The following is a 15841-nucleotide window of genomic DNA, read 5'->3' as shown; positions in this document are numbered from 1 at the left end:
CAGGTCACTCTGTTAAGCACTTATTACCAGCAGAGAGCACGCTGCTGGGGCTGAAACACATTTGCCATTTGTGCTCGTGACACAGCTCTGAAACGTCCACTTCCTGCGTCTGAATTAAACCAGAAACATATGTGTCACTTGAAAACGTACGTTTAATTGTTCTCATTAGACTTGTTATCAACAGAGGTTGTTTCAGTATGTGTGTGTGCTCATTGTCCAGCTGTGTTTCCACCCTCTCCAACAGATGTTTCTCATCCCTGCATCTCCACCTCCACCCCCTGCCAACACATTTGACTCTGCAAAGGACAACAATGGTCTCATTTAGAGGATATTCTATTGTCTTTCAAGTATCACTATAGGCGTTTTTCGACCAGAGAAACTTTACCCCAGAACTAGGGACTTTACCCCGGAACTACGTGCATTTCGACTGGTGGAGCCAGGGTCTAAATTTAGTTCAGGAGCAGTTAATCTCCCCCCTAAAAAAGCCCCTGCTAGAGGGGTAGTACTTTTCAAAGGTCCTGGGGCTTTTAGGGGCAGGGCCTGCAATGCTGAATGTGTCTGATTGGTAGATTACCTGCAGTGTTTTTATTCTGCCGGCCATCCACAATAACATCACACACATCTGTGATTCACTTGATTTCTCTTCCTTTAATTTGTTCTATCTGTTTTGTATGTGTGCGTACTTTTCAAAAGAAGAAGCTGTGATTCACTTGATTTAGCAGCTTGTAACGGTGTCTTCTCTCAGCCCACCGTGAATGCGTCTCTACCGGTGTTAGTTTTAAAAGTGACCCTGTAAACTGGAGACCTTCGGCTGAACATAACAGTGTGGAGTTTACACAGCTGTTGAAACACAGAGGGAGCTCCTTCGAATGCAAACTAGTTTTTTTGGTTTATTAAGATTCAAAATATCCTCATCAGATAAGTATTTAATGATCGTCTAAAGGCGTTTATGAGGGATGCATCCGGCTGAGAGTCTGCAGTTAACAGGGTCGCTGTTTGAACCAAAACACCAGCGATCTCTACCACAGCTTTTTGGGTTAAAAACTATTTTAAAGCCGTGTTGAAACATCTTTGCTACTCGCGCTTATCTCCTCTCAAGTGTTGATTCAGTGAATCCATCTGTGATGAAATATAGCACGATGTAAAAGAGCGTGAGCTGAGTCCCTTCCATGCTAACAGGCTAACTGTTGTGTTGCTTATAATGATACCTGCCTGTCCATCTGCTTCTGTGGTGTCATCTGTGATGAATGGCATTTGTCTTTGTTTTACTGCCCTCTACTGGTCTGGTGGTGTAGTGCATTTACTTTTTTCCCCCCTCCATACGTCACTGGCCTGATTTGCATAATCTACCTGGGACTTCAGCCCACGGTCGAAACGCAGACAACAATGGCGGCACAGAACCTTTTAGTTCTAAAGTAGTTCTGGGGGCTAAAAGACCCCAGAACTCTTGGTCTAAATGCACCTTATTTCTATTCAAATACATGGGAAGTCAAAGCTCACAGATTGAGTTAAAGCCATGATAACTTCTGAGGTAGAGTAGAACTGTAGTGGAGTGAAGACACATTATACAGACATGATTTTATAACGTAACTCAATCTGTCTGACTTGTTTAAAGAACTCAGGAGATACGATGTTATTTATGGAGAGATGATATTAATTTTGACTAAATGAAACAACACTGTGGCCCTCAACAATCATTTGAGCAGCCATAAGCCAATTACAGCTGGAAGACTTTGTGCCTGATATGATTTACCAAACATCTCCAGCAGCAGAGAGAAACCATTTCTCCTTCTGGTTTTCTTTTGTTCACAGTGAGGATGTGGAACGTATTCCACACTAATACGTTTTCATTCTCACATGAAGTGCAAACTCACAAATCCACTGAGTTACCAATCAGCTCAGTGTTACCGAACCCTAATTTCCAGTCTGGACTCGGGATAAAAGATGAGTTTTTAATGGAGGGAATGTCATGCCTGCTGGCTCCCACCCATCTACAACTCATTTACGCCAGAGTCTCTGCTCGGCATGTTAAAGTGGAGACTCTCCCTGCATAGCAAAGCAAAGCCAGCATCCCTCATGCTGCAAGTGTATTTAGTCGTGGCTCTCAGAAAGTTCCTGCAGGCTGTCTCTCTTCCTGTGGCCTCTGGACTATGTGGTCGCCTTTGAACACATTTTTCTCCCTCACATTGCTCAGAAGCAACAACAGAAGCAGAAACAGCAGCTTGCCAAACATAGACTTGCCAAGGCTGCTGGTTAGCTTTGCTGCTGTCAACCCGCTGATCCTTCCTGTATGGAACAAGGGCTGCGGGCTGCCACTTTATAAGAGGGAGAGGAAGCACCTTTAACCCTGACTGTTAAGCTCACCTCAATGCCAGCCTTCAACGACTGCCTGCCACTTCAGACTGCTCATGCTGGACAGTGTTTCAGAAAAGATCCAGACTGTGGTCAGATTAAGTGGGAGGAAATGTCCCATTATGCCTCCTTGGTGTCATCTGGCTCAGTCCCCCCAGTGGAAAACAGCTAATTTTGAACAATATCTCTATTTTTTGTTGCCTCTTCTATTCCTCAGCTTGTCCTCAGATGATTCCACATTATTCCCCCCAACGCTCCGGCAACAACAAAGACATCTGTCTTTTAGTAAAGGAGCAGGCTGTATAATAAACTCTGCATAACTCAAGCACTGACAAAACACATTATATGATCAAGTTAACACAGCAGGGGATGTACGGCTGAGAAAAGATATGCATGAATTGATTTTTAGTTCAGTTGTGCTCCTAAAATCACTGATTATTAGTCCGTGTTTACTATGACTACTATGTGATGTTGGAGTTTGCCTCTGTTTTCTTTAATTTGACTCAGATTATACATTTATATTTATTTCTGTTATTGTAACCTACTCTCCAGCAGATTATTTTTTTGGACTGCACAATAATGTGGTTTACAATAATTGAAAGTCTTGTGAGGACATTTAGCTGATAATGGAACAGACTGAGATTGATATTCAATATAGGATATTAGATTGAATGTCTAAAACTGGTGCCTGGGTTAGGTGTCAGATGGAAAACAATACAGGGACTCTGCTGAAAATTCCTATCTTAGATTTCCTGCTGCAAACATATGCAGAGTAATGCATTTGACAAAACCAGCAAAGAGATGGGAGCTACTGCTTTTTTACAATACAAGCTAAGAGTTCCCCACAGGTGCTTTAACATCTACATCTCTTCCCCATACATTTTCAAATGAGGGTTCATGTATTTCAGACAGAGGTTGACAAAGCAGCCCCTCACTCCAAGCTGGTGACATTGAACTTGAACTAAATAGTTTTAGAAGCAGAGTCCCAGAAAACAGGTCTCAAATATAAACTTGCTATCTACACACAGGTCGTGGTGTAAAGTTTACAATGAAAACACGGACTGAGAAATCCAGAGCTGATACCGATTCCAGTGTTAAAAATAACAATTTAGCCAATAGCTGTTTCTGTTACTGATGTTGTTTTAGATTAATTACTGTTGCTTACTCTACCATCTGGGACAGGAGCCTAATTTAATCTTTATTATGAAAACATTAGTGAACAATGCTGAAGTAATTCAGGGCATCATTACACTGTCTTTGAGTGAGAACAAATTCAATAGTACAACATTTTCAAAACAACCTTTAATTGAAAGCTTTTTTCACCTGAAAAGAAAAGAAAACAATGATCACTGAATGAAACAGAATGAAAACAGAAGTATCTTCAGCTGCTATGCAATCACAAACTCAGTGAACAACATGTTTAGTACTCACAGCCCAACATAAACCTTCTAAAAATGTTTGAAACATTAAAACTATTCATCTACAATTCAATGAAATGTAGAAATAGCAAGAAAAGCTGAAAAAAACATATAACATTTTTGAGTTTTGTTGTATACAAAACTGTTTTTGTATACAAACTATTTACCTTAGAGTAGTCTAGCTCATGGAGCTTACTAGCTTCCATGTCAGGCAGCAGATATCATCCACTGCAATTGGTGGATACAACATTGTTTGCTGATGGACTGATCTGTCAACAGGGGTGAATATTGGCCATATATTGATACTGAGCCGATATATTGGTACAATCCTAAAGCTTACATGTCCAAGGCAGGGTCAGTTAGCACCCTTGTCAGCTGATGGTCCCTTATGCAAGCAGACATGGAAATAAAGAGAGTTTTTGGGGCCTTATGTGGTACTACTAAGATCAGGAATTCTGTAACGTCAGACTGTTTTTGGTTTAAACGTAACAAGGACTGCTGAGCTTGTTCAGAATTTAAAACAGTAAGTGTCACTTCAACATTATTAAGACAAATTTTTATTATGTGGACTGAGTGATTGTTTTAGTGAACCGTATTCTTTTTTGTCAGGCTGCTGGAGTCTGAACTCAATAAGAGCAGAACACACTGACACTCTTTCCCAATGTTACTCTGATAGCTTTCAGCACTGATTTCTAAACTCTGTGGAAATCCTAAACAAGATTTGTACTCATTTTGAACTCAGCTTTTTTGTGTAGCACTTGTGTTCCTATGCTCAGGAGGAAAGGCTGAGGCCTCAGCTGCACTGCATTGTACAGCTCGCCTTGACTCATCTTCTGGAACCATGTACTTTTGTGAATGTAATTTTGAATCACAGATGGTACTATTTGAGTGTAGGTGAGATTATTATACCAACACCTCATGAAACTGCTGTGACGTCTTCTTCAAAGAGACCCTTACTGGATACTTTTACTGACAGCAGCACAGAGAAATGCCTCGACTTCCTCATCTGATCACGGCATTGTTTTTGGACTGCCGTGTTTTAATATATCTGAGATGATACTGGCTAATATCTGCAGGATTTTCCATTTCCCCCAATAATGTACAGTCAGGGATCTGCAAAGCCAACTTGAAACAACAACAACAGCAGTGTACAATACATAACTTTTGCAGATGGAAAACCCCTATGGAAGAGTCCAGAGCAACTCAGGTCAAGCGTTGGGGTAACCTGCAGGTTAACAGAGCGTGTGCTGCTAACAGATGAAACATTTGTCATGTTCCATCACTGGCTTCTTTCTGTTGTGTTTGATGATGTGATGTGAATCACTTTGGTATCAATAACTCTTAATCAGATTAGGATAGGACCTGCTATTCACATATTCTTTAATCAAAAAGACTCCAATAGTTCATGTGGCTATTATCCCATCTTAAGAAATCTGTTTTTTTCTATTGTTTTTACCAGTGCTTGGTTATAATATGGTACAACCGCAGACAGTGGCTGTATGCTAATTGCCATTAATCATACAAAAGAAGAAGAAAGATCCAATTTTCCGTAATAACGGTGCAGTACTGTGAGTTTCGGAACTGGAGAGTACTGTGAGGACTTGTGTAGCCTTCAACAAGTTCTATGTGGATCTTCTTTAAAGTAAATAAACAAAGTTAAGGTAATCTTTCCCAGCTAGCATATCTCAAACATCTTTATGCACATGGGTCTCCCTTTCTCCTTATGTATGCTGAGAGGAGGCTTTTGAAAAATCCTCAAATAATTCTTAATACATATATCTAAGTTTGCTTGAAATACCCATCCCTGAATCATATTAATTTGAGCCATTTATGTTATTATTTTAAGCAAGTGTGGTGCTAAGGAGACATGTAGCCTGCATAGAGATTTCCACACAAAAACACTGGATGTGAGCTCATCAGGGCCAGTAGATATCTAATCAAGTTGTGAAGAATTGCAGCTCACATCTGACATCTGCATTTTCCTTAAAGTGACTTACTGAAATTAGATTTCCCTCTGTTTAAGCACTTTTGATTTAATCAGTGGGACACCCATAAACATACATTTACACTCAAAAGAGGATTTAGATTTAAATGTAATCTTCTTGCTGTAGTTGTGGGAATCTCATCCTTCATAAATAGGATTGTTTTGTCACTATGGTGTTTCAGCTGTATTAATATGCCAGTAAGCAATTTGGTTCTTGAGCCTTTTGTGCACAGTATACCATTTAAATGGACATAAATCCAACTGTCATGATGCTGCAACAAAACAGCATGAAAGTCGAACTTCCTACAATCATTAATTCCATACTTTTGAAATGTAAAAATAAAACAAGCTTGGTTGGCCCTTTAATATTAATCCATATTGTTGTTTGTCTTTCCTTCTCTCTCTCCTTCTGCAGGGGCGGTGTGTTATCACGGTGCAGCTCTCTGATGAAGAGCTGGCTGCAGATGAGGAGGGTGTGGACTACTTCCTCCTGTTTGCTGGCAGCACACAGAGGCACCTGACCAGCACCCTTAAGAGCAGTCATGACACCTTGCAGGCCCTTTGCCCCGGTAAGCTACCCATGCCCTCAGCTTGCTTTACAGCTCCACTGTTACCTCCAGCAGACCTGTGAGAAGCAGCTCCACCTGCAGCATCTAACACGTGTTGAAGCTATTTTTACCTCTGCTGTCGTGTTTGTCCGTGTCAAATGATTGCACAGTCTGTGTTGCAGATACCCATGATATCAGAGTGGGTTGAATAATAATAACAATTAAAAAAAAGTTTCACCGTATTAGCAGACTTCTGTGTTAGTCAATTCCCTGTAACCTTAATGCACTATTTACAAAATGACAATAAGGGGTTGATCAAACATGCACAAATGTTTCAGGTATTCATGAGAGAAGAAGGTGTGTTATCCTGCCTCTGCATCACTCTCAGAAAGACATAATGCAGTCAGGAATTATGATAGCTGCAGAAGAAAATTGCAGTACTAAATGATACATCATCCATTGTCTCTTTGCCAGTTTTTAAACTAATGTTGTGATTTGGAGACAGAAAAATAGCCTTATTTAACTTTTTGTAGAGTCTGCTCATTCATCAGTGTTATTGAGCACATCCCACCTCTTCTACTTGCTGTATTGAATGTATCTAATCAGTACTGAGGTCAATGGAAGCTCCTGTGAGGGGGAAGAGCAACAAAGGGTAGAAAATGTTAGGGTCACATGTTATGATAAATGATAAGTGGACAAAAAAGACAGAATTCTTGTGAAACCGTGATAACCATTGGTGGTGTATGACTGAAGCGCTGCCCTTCTTTCACTACATGTAGGCTTAGTAGACATCTGGTGTACAAATGCTGAGGCAGTGCAGTCTTTCTTTGAATGTTGTGCTCATTTTGCACAAAACTACACTAAGAAAATGGTTTTACTGAAAATGTTTTAGCTGATCAAACATGTATAAATGTTGTTCTTTTTTTTTTAAAGTGTCAATGGTTGTGTGTTTAATAACCATACTATAATAACACACCCTTGTGTTTGTGTTTGTTAAATTTTTGTAGCATGGTTCCTCCTAGAGCTGGGCAATATTGAAAAATATGTTATCACAATAACATTTTTCATATCAGTTGATATCGATAATTTCATATCAAATCATTCTTTAACATCATTTTAAAGGCGGATTTTTTTTCTCCTTAGTGAAAGTTGAAGAAGCCAGACAGTTTGCTAGCTTGTATCTGGGATTTAATGGCCTGAGTAAACAGCCAAAATATCCTCACCAATGAAGTTTAGTAGCCTTTCTTATTGAGCATGTTTTCACTCTGCTTTGAGCTGGCAGGTTTTGGGTTTCCTTCAGTGACCCTGTAGCTTGTTTCAGCTGTGTTTACATTTCGCTTCAAACATCTTAAAACCCTGCCTACCTCTTACCATGTGGCATGATTGGCTGTTCCATCCCTTTCCAGTGGTTGGGGGATGTAATTACAGGTTTAAATATATCAACGTTTTATCGTACATTTATTTTATTTATTTTGAGAAAAATATTGCAATAATTACGTTATTGTTTTATCGCCCAGCCATAGTTCCTCCTCTACGCTGCTAACCCCTTAAAGAATGCTGCAGCAGTCTACATTAGTCAAAAGAGATGTAAATCAACCATGCTGTTAACATCAAATAACAAATTTAAACCAAGCTTCACAGAAAAGATTAACATATGCCTTTTATTTTGTTTTTCTGGTTTGACCCATGTTCCATCTGTTATAATGGAAGAGGCGGGCTTTAAGATCTATTCTGCAGCCAGTCACCAGGGAGAGCTCTAAAAATTGTGGCTTCGCTCGGGATGGCTGTTGTTCAGTCCATGTTATGTACAATCTGGTGACAACAGTAGCTTATTATAAGTAATGAATTGTTAAAAAGAGCAGGTCTAGACTGTGCTCTTTGTTAATATTGTTTACAAAGACCTAGCATCATCATCACCATCTCATTTGAAGATTCAGTCTCATGCTGTTTGGTCCAAAAGCTGAGGACATACATGGTCACAAAATGCATGCTCTATAGTTGTTGTCTTTGCAGGAGCAGCCAGTGCAAAGATACACTCCACTAAATACACAGTGTGCTTATGTTAGGTGTTCAAAACTGTCAGAGCTCATATGAGAGAAAATAACAGTTTTTGTGGATTACGGCAAACTTGTAATTTACAAGCTGATTTTTGTTTTGTACTTAGTAAAAAGCAAGCAAATACTATTGTAGAAACAACGTGGCATTTTACAAAATACTGTTTGACTCTGGTTTTTCTAAAGCACTTTCAGAAAAAATGAATTTCATATTCATATGAAGGCTTGTATTGACAAGTCGAGTTGTGGTAATGTCTATATAGTGGAAAATTGTGGATGCTGTTTGTTATTGAGCTACAGGGAGATGTATTGGGATTTGTTGCACTTTTAAATCCACTGTGACAGTCATCACTAAGTGAGAAGTAGAAAGGTTATGTTGTAAGTATCTATTTTCAGCCAATCCAAAAACTGACCTGATCTGTGATGAAAATATGTGATCCATTGCGCCCTCAATAAACTGATAGCAAACTGTTAAGAAAGGCCTAATACTCCGTCTGAAGAGACAAATCTGGGGAAAAAACTTTAGAAAAAGAAGTTGGGGCACATTTAACAGTTTTATCTTGTGAAGAGCTTGGCTGAATTACAGCCGTCTGAAGGAGGGGGTCGGAGGAGGAGGTATTACTCTTCTCTAACAGATTAGCTCTGCTTCACTGCTCCCTTCATGATTACACACAGAGCTCAGAGCGAGCAGCCCTGTGACCCAACACAAGGTCGCAGGATAGAATTCCCAAGTGTCCTGGGAGAATAGCTGCAGATACTGTACAGTGATTCTGTGCTTCGGCTTGGATTTAGAGACCCCTGAGCAAGGCATTCAAACTCTAATATTCAAGTAAAGCTTCAAATAAGCATGTTCATGGACAAAGACAGGTTAAATGAAAGAGAACAGGTCAGATACTTTGGTCTAGTATTGTAGGAATATTTTAGCAAGAAGGATAAGATCTATGTCTTTCCTTTTTCAAGCTGAAAACAGAATGTATGACTTTGCATTTTGGGGTAGGCAAATTGATGTAGAAAGCCGCATAATGCCCTGTAAATTCAAAGCATGGATGTCAGCAGCACACATTTATGAGGCAGCCATGCAGTCGTTTCCCCTGCTAGTTGTGTTTTGACACCGGCTACGCATGTGGACTACGTTCCCCTTTAATCCATCTTTTTGTTGTGACAGCTGAAAACACATTTCCATAAATATTCAGTTAGCTGATGAAATAATGTGTTGTTAATTCATTAGCAGGTGCAGCATGATCTGAGACTGCTGAAAAGGGATTAGTGAGAATAATTAACACATTTCATTTGGAAAAATAGATATTTATTGGTGTTAATTTGATATGATTAAGGTCAGTGGTGCAAGTCTGCACTGCATTGTAGCTGACTATTTTAATAATTGGCTTTAATTGAACAATATTGTTAAGATTAAATGATTCATATGTTGTCGGTAAGCAGTTGTCTTTTTGTTGTGACTGAGTGGTTAACTCATAAGCTCTGAAATGCTGAATTCATGAAAACAAATTCAATTTTGGACAGAATAAATCTGTGTTGATTCATGATGTTGGCAGCAAACTGCTCATAGAAAGATCCCTCAGCTCATGTTATGTTCGAGTATATTCATGCAGAGTGAAAGTTTTTCCCAGGAGAGGGGATGTTAACATTTTGCTGTTCAATCAGTTTTCAACATTTGAGTCAAGACACACTTTACAGTTATTTCAAGAGGTGGTATTGTGCTTTTTTTGGAAATATTTACAAACAAATATTGAGTCAAAATGTTGGATGTCTGGACTAAGTGTGGGCAAAACTTCAAATTGTGAGGTAAACGTGTGTTAGATTATTCCTAGGATGAGACTGCAGGCTGCTCTGAACAGCTTGTTCAAATAGTCATACCAGAACTCTTTGAGAGCCACACAAGATATGCTCAGATTGTGACATCACCATTTAGTGAATCTCCTTAAAAGGGCATCATAAATGAATGTCTGTTCTTCACTGCTGGGGTTGTTTTGGTTCCCTTGCAAAACTTTCTGGGTCAGATTTTGGGTACAAAACATATGGCCACGTATCATAATGTGTAATTTTAAATAGAGAAACGCAAATACAAAGACTTTGTAGTATGGCAACAGTGGAGGAGGGTTCCAAAGTGCTTTGAAGCGCCTTATAGAGACAGTAGCTGAAATGATGCACGTCAGATAGAGGCTGAAATGAAGGCTGATTTCTACTTCTGCGTCAACCTTACACAGCAAGGGCTGACGCAGACATGAACACCACAAACTTGTGCGTCGCGCAGCAATTCTCCGCCGAAAAGCTTGAGGGCAGTGTGGTCTCTCCGACAGCTGGTCGCCTGCTTCCAGCCCCGCTACGATCTCTGTTTACTTTTCCACAGCGCTTCAGAGCGCGTTATGTTAATCTACAGCTGATACATGTTGCTGTTTATCATACAGACATGATTACATGAAGAATAGAGAGGAGGAGATGAAATACACGGCCGATGAGCAGGATCCCGGAAGTGCTGTAAATGCGGGAAATACAATGCTGCTGAGCGGACCAAACACAGGGCTTGTGGTCCGCGCCGATTCTACGGGTAGTTACATATGCGTGTAGGCCTCTTCGTAGGTACAGGAGCTACGCACACCTCCGGCGTTGATTCAACGCAGAAGTATAAATCAGGCTTAAGGGGGGCTACACACCTAGACTGATGTGCACCTCCCCCCAAATGTAACCATGTGTCAAACCAACACAGACTGCAAGCCCTGTGATTGGTCGACTTGGGTAGCATCGTATTTTCGGAATTGCAGTATATCGGCCGTACATAACCTCTCCTCCAGCTTCTTCTGTATTTCTTCTTTGCAATAATTGCACGATGATCAACTTCTGCTTAACATTTATCAACTCCAACTTCAACATGATACGCTCAGATAATACGCTCAGATAATGCACTCAGATAATACACTCAGAGTGCACAAACTAGCAGGGAATGTAGCAAGACCGAAACCGGCAATATGACTAGCATAGAAGTTGCACTGCCGACTAGCATTTGGGCAAAGTATTGCAGAGTGATTTATTTTACACTACTGATTTCAAATGATTTGAATTCTTCCACTTAAAGAAAAACCCCTCTCACTTGAAGGCTGGATCCTTGTTGAGTATATTTATGCCCTCTTGTTGATTTCCACGTCATTCAAAATGTTCTCTTCTGTGTTGTCTTTTTTTGGATCAGTGAACAGTGCAGTTAGATTGACTTCTTTCTTGACTGATACCATAAGAGTTGGTTTGGTCAGCCTGTTCTTAAGAGCAGCAACCTGCTATAGAGATATAGGAGACCTTCGAGTTATTCTGTAAACGACCATTCACAGTGGCGCATTTAAGTCAGTCGTTTAATAAGATTGAACCTCTTCGCCTGAGCTGATCACAAATTAAATCAATGAGCTAAAGGCCTTTTTTGCACAGCAGATATTTAACAGTGACAGTGTGACTGACCTGTTTGGCATCAGAACAGGAAGCATGTTACTGTTAATTATTGCTTTGAAATTGATTATTAATTACTTAGTTTAGTTACTTAGTTACTCATGCTTGACTAACTGTTGTCCCTGATGTCAAACTTTTTTTTTTATGAATAATTCTTCATGGGGAATAATAAATGCTACATTTTTTGTTTCTTTTACATGCTAGCTTTTTAACTAGCTAGCATCCACGCTGTTCAGTATCTTCTTATCAGGTCCTTTGCTTCCTAATCTTTGTTTTTTTCACAGATTAATAAATGAATTATCACACTAAGCTGTAGCTCAGCCACCCCCCACTAGCCAGGACTGTAGATCCAGTTAATGTCTATTGCCCTGGCTAGTGGGGGGTGGCTGCGCTACAGCTTAGACACAGGAGGAGACACAAGGAGGTTTATTTAAAAGTGTAATGACAAGAATCCGTCTAAAGGATAAACGGGTCAAAGTATTGCCTTACTAAAAGATGGTTTAATGGATAAACTCATCCATATCCAAGTTCATTCTAAACTCTCAAGTGTGGGACCTGGTCATGTATTGGACATATTTCCTGTAACGCCCAATATCACAATATCACGCTTCTAATAGGTTAGTATAAAAATCACTACAATGTTTTGACAACCAAAACTGTTCAACTAATCATAATGTTGCAAAAGTCCCTGTTGATAATGTCGTCATATACACACGTGATTATTTAAGAGATAAACATTTAAAGAGCCATCATGCTAAGAAAGAACAAATGTATCACACAAAGTAAACTTTGTCCTCTCTCACCTTCTTCTCTGTCCTGTTTTTCCTCCCTTCTCTCCTTGCTCCTTTTCTTGATTTGTCTTGTAGCAAATGACTGCTGCGAGGTGGTGTTGGTCACCTTGTGCTCAGTCAGCCGAAGTGTCCCCAAGGACCCAGAGGACCCCGAAGAGTCAGAGGACCCGAAGCTCTGTCTGGGTCGCGTGGCTCCGTTGGCGGAGCATCGATTCAGCTTTGTCCAGGACTTGGCTTTTGACATGGCACAGTTTCTGGTGAGCAACAGCACGGGTCATTTCCATTTCTAAGACGGCTGTGAAATAAACAGGGGAGCTGAGGCTTGTAACAGATCAGGAGGAAAGTGGTTACCAGGGTTACGACTGATACAGCATTGTGGGCCAAGTGACAGTAAGACAAAAGACTCTCATCTTGTTGTTCGGTCCCTGTCTAGACTTTCCGTCACAGTCCTTGGTATTCAATTAAGGATTTTTTTTTCAACCATCCAAAAAACTGTAATATGTTGAAGAGCTTGCTTTGCCAAGGAATATAATGTGACGGCCCTGAGGTCTCCAAATGTAAGCTTCTAAAGAAACACATCTTCACCTGAAAATTATTTTCTTTTCTTTTCGTCAGCACAGCACAGCCCCGAATTGAGCTTAGTAATGCATTTGGATGTGTCTTACATCATTTACATCTTACGTTTTGGCATTTAGTTAATGCTCTTATGCTGAGCGTCTTAAAGCGAGTGCTTCCAGCAGACTAAGCCTCACCTCTTCCTCTCTAAAACTTGACTCATCTTTGTAATCACCCTCTGCACAGGTGAGCACGGCGGGCAGGGATGACGGCCTGGATGGAGCACTGCTGCTGGATGAGTGTCAGATTCCCCTGCAGGAGTGTGAACGCCTGGATGAGAGCCTGGCGCTGGCCCTCCACCACCTCGCCCTGCCGCCAGGATGGAGTTTACTGGGGAACAAACTAACCAACAACACTGGTGAGACTGGAGGGCAGTGGGCTGTGTGTGGCATGTAATTTACTGACACACAGAGTCAGACAGATTGTCTCTGCACTGTTGCAGAAACATACTAGAAAATGATAGCTGCAGTGCATGTAATGACACATATGGCACCTCTGGCTGTGTGTCATGTGTTCCATGCATAGGATAATGTTAAACAGCACTGATCTGCAATGTATGCACACTGACCAGTGGTGTGTTCTGTGTTTGTTTGGTTGACTCAGTGGTGATTCCAGTGTAACTCGTACCCTTTTTAGATTCATCTGGCAGCTTATTTATTTTCTGCAAATACTGCTGTTGCAGATTAAATTGAACACATTAAGACAAGAGAAAGAATAGTTGAAGTACTGCATTAGTGTTAATCACAGTTGGGAGTCACATCGTCTTAGAAATTAAGGTTGTCTGTTGAAAAAGCATCTGTCTGTATTTGTTTATTACTGTAACTTTTGGGAAAGACTATTTTATAAGACAGTGCAGTCTTTCCCCCACAGCAATGAAATGAATGTGTTGTGTGGGCTAAGTTAGCTGCCTAAACCTTAGCTTGCTCACCTTGAATGATCACACTCGAGGGATGCAGCAATATATAAGCTAACCATTGATATGGGCTGATATATTTGCCCCGCTAGCAGACATCAGGTAAATAATGTGCCAATGTTTATTCGTGTCTTATCGCATATTATCTTAACCATTATCACATTACTTTAATATAATTAGTCTTCTTCACTTCAGAGGGGAGAGTACTGATTCAGAGAAGAGAGTTTTGACGAGTCAGAAGGAGTCACTCGTTTGACATAGGAAACATTTAGCAGTTTTTGAGCTTTGATCTCTTTAAACTTGTATGAAGCAAAAGATATGCTGGGTAGTAGATCATAATTAGAAATTAGGAATAAAGCAGTTTCTTACATTTTGTGAAAGAAGAATAAGACATTATAAATAAAGTAAGGCATGTGACTGCTACTTTCTGTATTTCCCCCCAAAGCCTTGTTGATGATGGAGCTGAAAGCAAAGCCCAAACACTTGTCTACTCTACACACATAAGCAGACGAGCTGTCTTGCAAACAGTTTTGTCAATTATATTCAATGACTATATTTTCAACATATGGCAGGTTCTTCTGGATTTCCTGGACAGATTTCTGAGAAAAACAGTGTTTACGTGTTAGGAGGAGCAAGTTTAAAAGTGGAGCATCAAAGCATCAATGACACTTGATCTACTTCCTTCTACAACCTGGATCGTCTACAGTAACAGGATTTTCAGTTTGAGGATCAATTATTGATTAACTGGTTAATCATAGGGCTTTTAGAGGCTAATAATACCAAACTGGTTCTTCACTTTTATGTGCAGAGCATAAAATGACAGTAGATGATTCTGAATCTGATTCTGACTCTGAAAAAGAAAGAACAAGTGATGTCTTTATAGTTTTTTAGTTAGGAGCGATTGTGTTTGGAGATTACAGTAAAGCTGCTACATATTGACAACATAGCGGAGGTATATCTCTGAAATTTGAAGTGGTAGACAGGAAGATAAGATACAACACACTGACCAAAAGCAAAGCTAAACTGCTTGGTCAACTTTGACTTGTTTTGATTTTTCCATAAATCTGTTTTTCCTGGGTTTTTATCCACACATAGAGCTTCAACATTTCCTATTTCAAATCTCCAACTCGATGTGATCACTGCTTCCTTTGTCACAGTGAATGAAAGAATGTAAAGAACACGATTGCACAGTGGTTGTCTCCTTATCATCAGAGAAACAACTCTTTATCTAACTCACCTGAATACACGGAGACATGAAAGGAAATCAAAGCGTTTGTCAACCAACATATTTGGTGCTTTTTCCTGATGAAGGACTGAGGGGATGTTCTTTAAGCGATGCTCGATACACAGAGGTAATAGTCACATCTCTGTACAATAAAAGATCGAAGGCAAAAGTCAATGTGCTCTTTAGATAATGGCTCATATTAAAAAAAAACATAAACATGAAAACATGTTTCTTTCATCTGACTCTGGAAGTACGATCAAACAGCAGAATATCTCTGCGCTGCAGCCCGGGGCCAAACAGCAGTTTGAGTTGTGAGAAAAAGCTTTGTCAGAGCAAACAAACCCGCAGTTTTTTATTAAAATTAAAGTACCAATTTTCTCCAGCCATTGACTCTGATGACTTGAATCAGTTAAAGGAAGCCAAACGAGCTGATGTGGATGATAAACTCTGTGAGATAATTGCTCTCTGTGAAGCAGCGTAAACAAGACTTT

The 15841-nt window shown here is 40.0% G+C and overlaps 1 protein-coding gene across 7 annotated transcripts in view; it reads left to right on the top strand.

Moving 5' to 3' along the window:
* Positions 1-15841, top strand: part of LOC117810421 (A-kinase anchor protein 13) — a 142379-nt gene that overhangs the window by 34860 nt on the left and 91678 nt on the right. For all 7 annotated transcript variants that reach the window (XM_034680257.1, XM_034680256.1, XM_034680254.1 and 4 more), the window contains exons 3-5: positions 6170-6323; positions 12673-12854; positions 13399-13570. In XM_034680257.1, coding sequence (XP_034536148.1) covers positions 6170-6323; positions 12673-12854; positions 13399-13570 — 508 coding nt within the window. The remainder of the gene's footprint in view (positions 1-6169; positions 6324-12672; positions 12855-13398; positions 13571-15841) is intronic.

This window comes from Notolabrus celidotus, chromosome 3 (assembly GCF_009762535.1).
Source record: "Notolabrus celidotus isolate fNotCel1 chromosome 3, fNotCel1.pri, whole genome shotgun sequence".
NCBI classification, from domain to species: domain Eukaryota; kingdom Metazoa; phylum Chordata; class Actinopteri; order Labriformes; family Labridae; genus Notolabrus; species Notolabrus celidotus.
The sequence above is the reverse complement of the archived record's forward strand: the minus strand, read 5'-3'. Positions and strand labels throughout refer to the sequence as shown.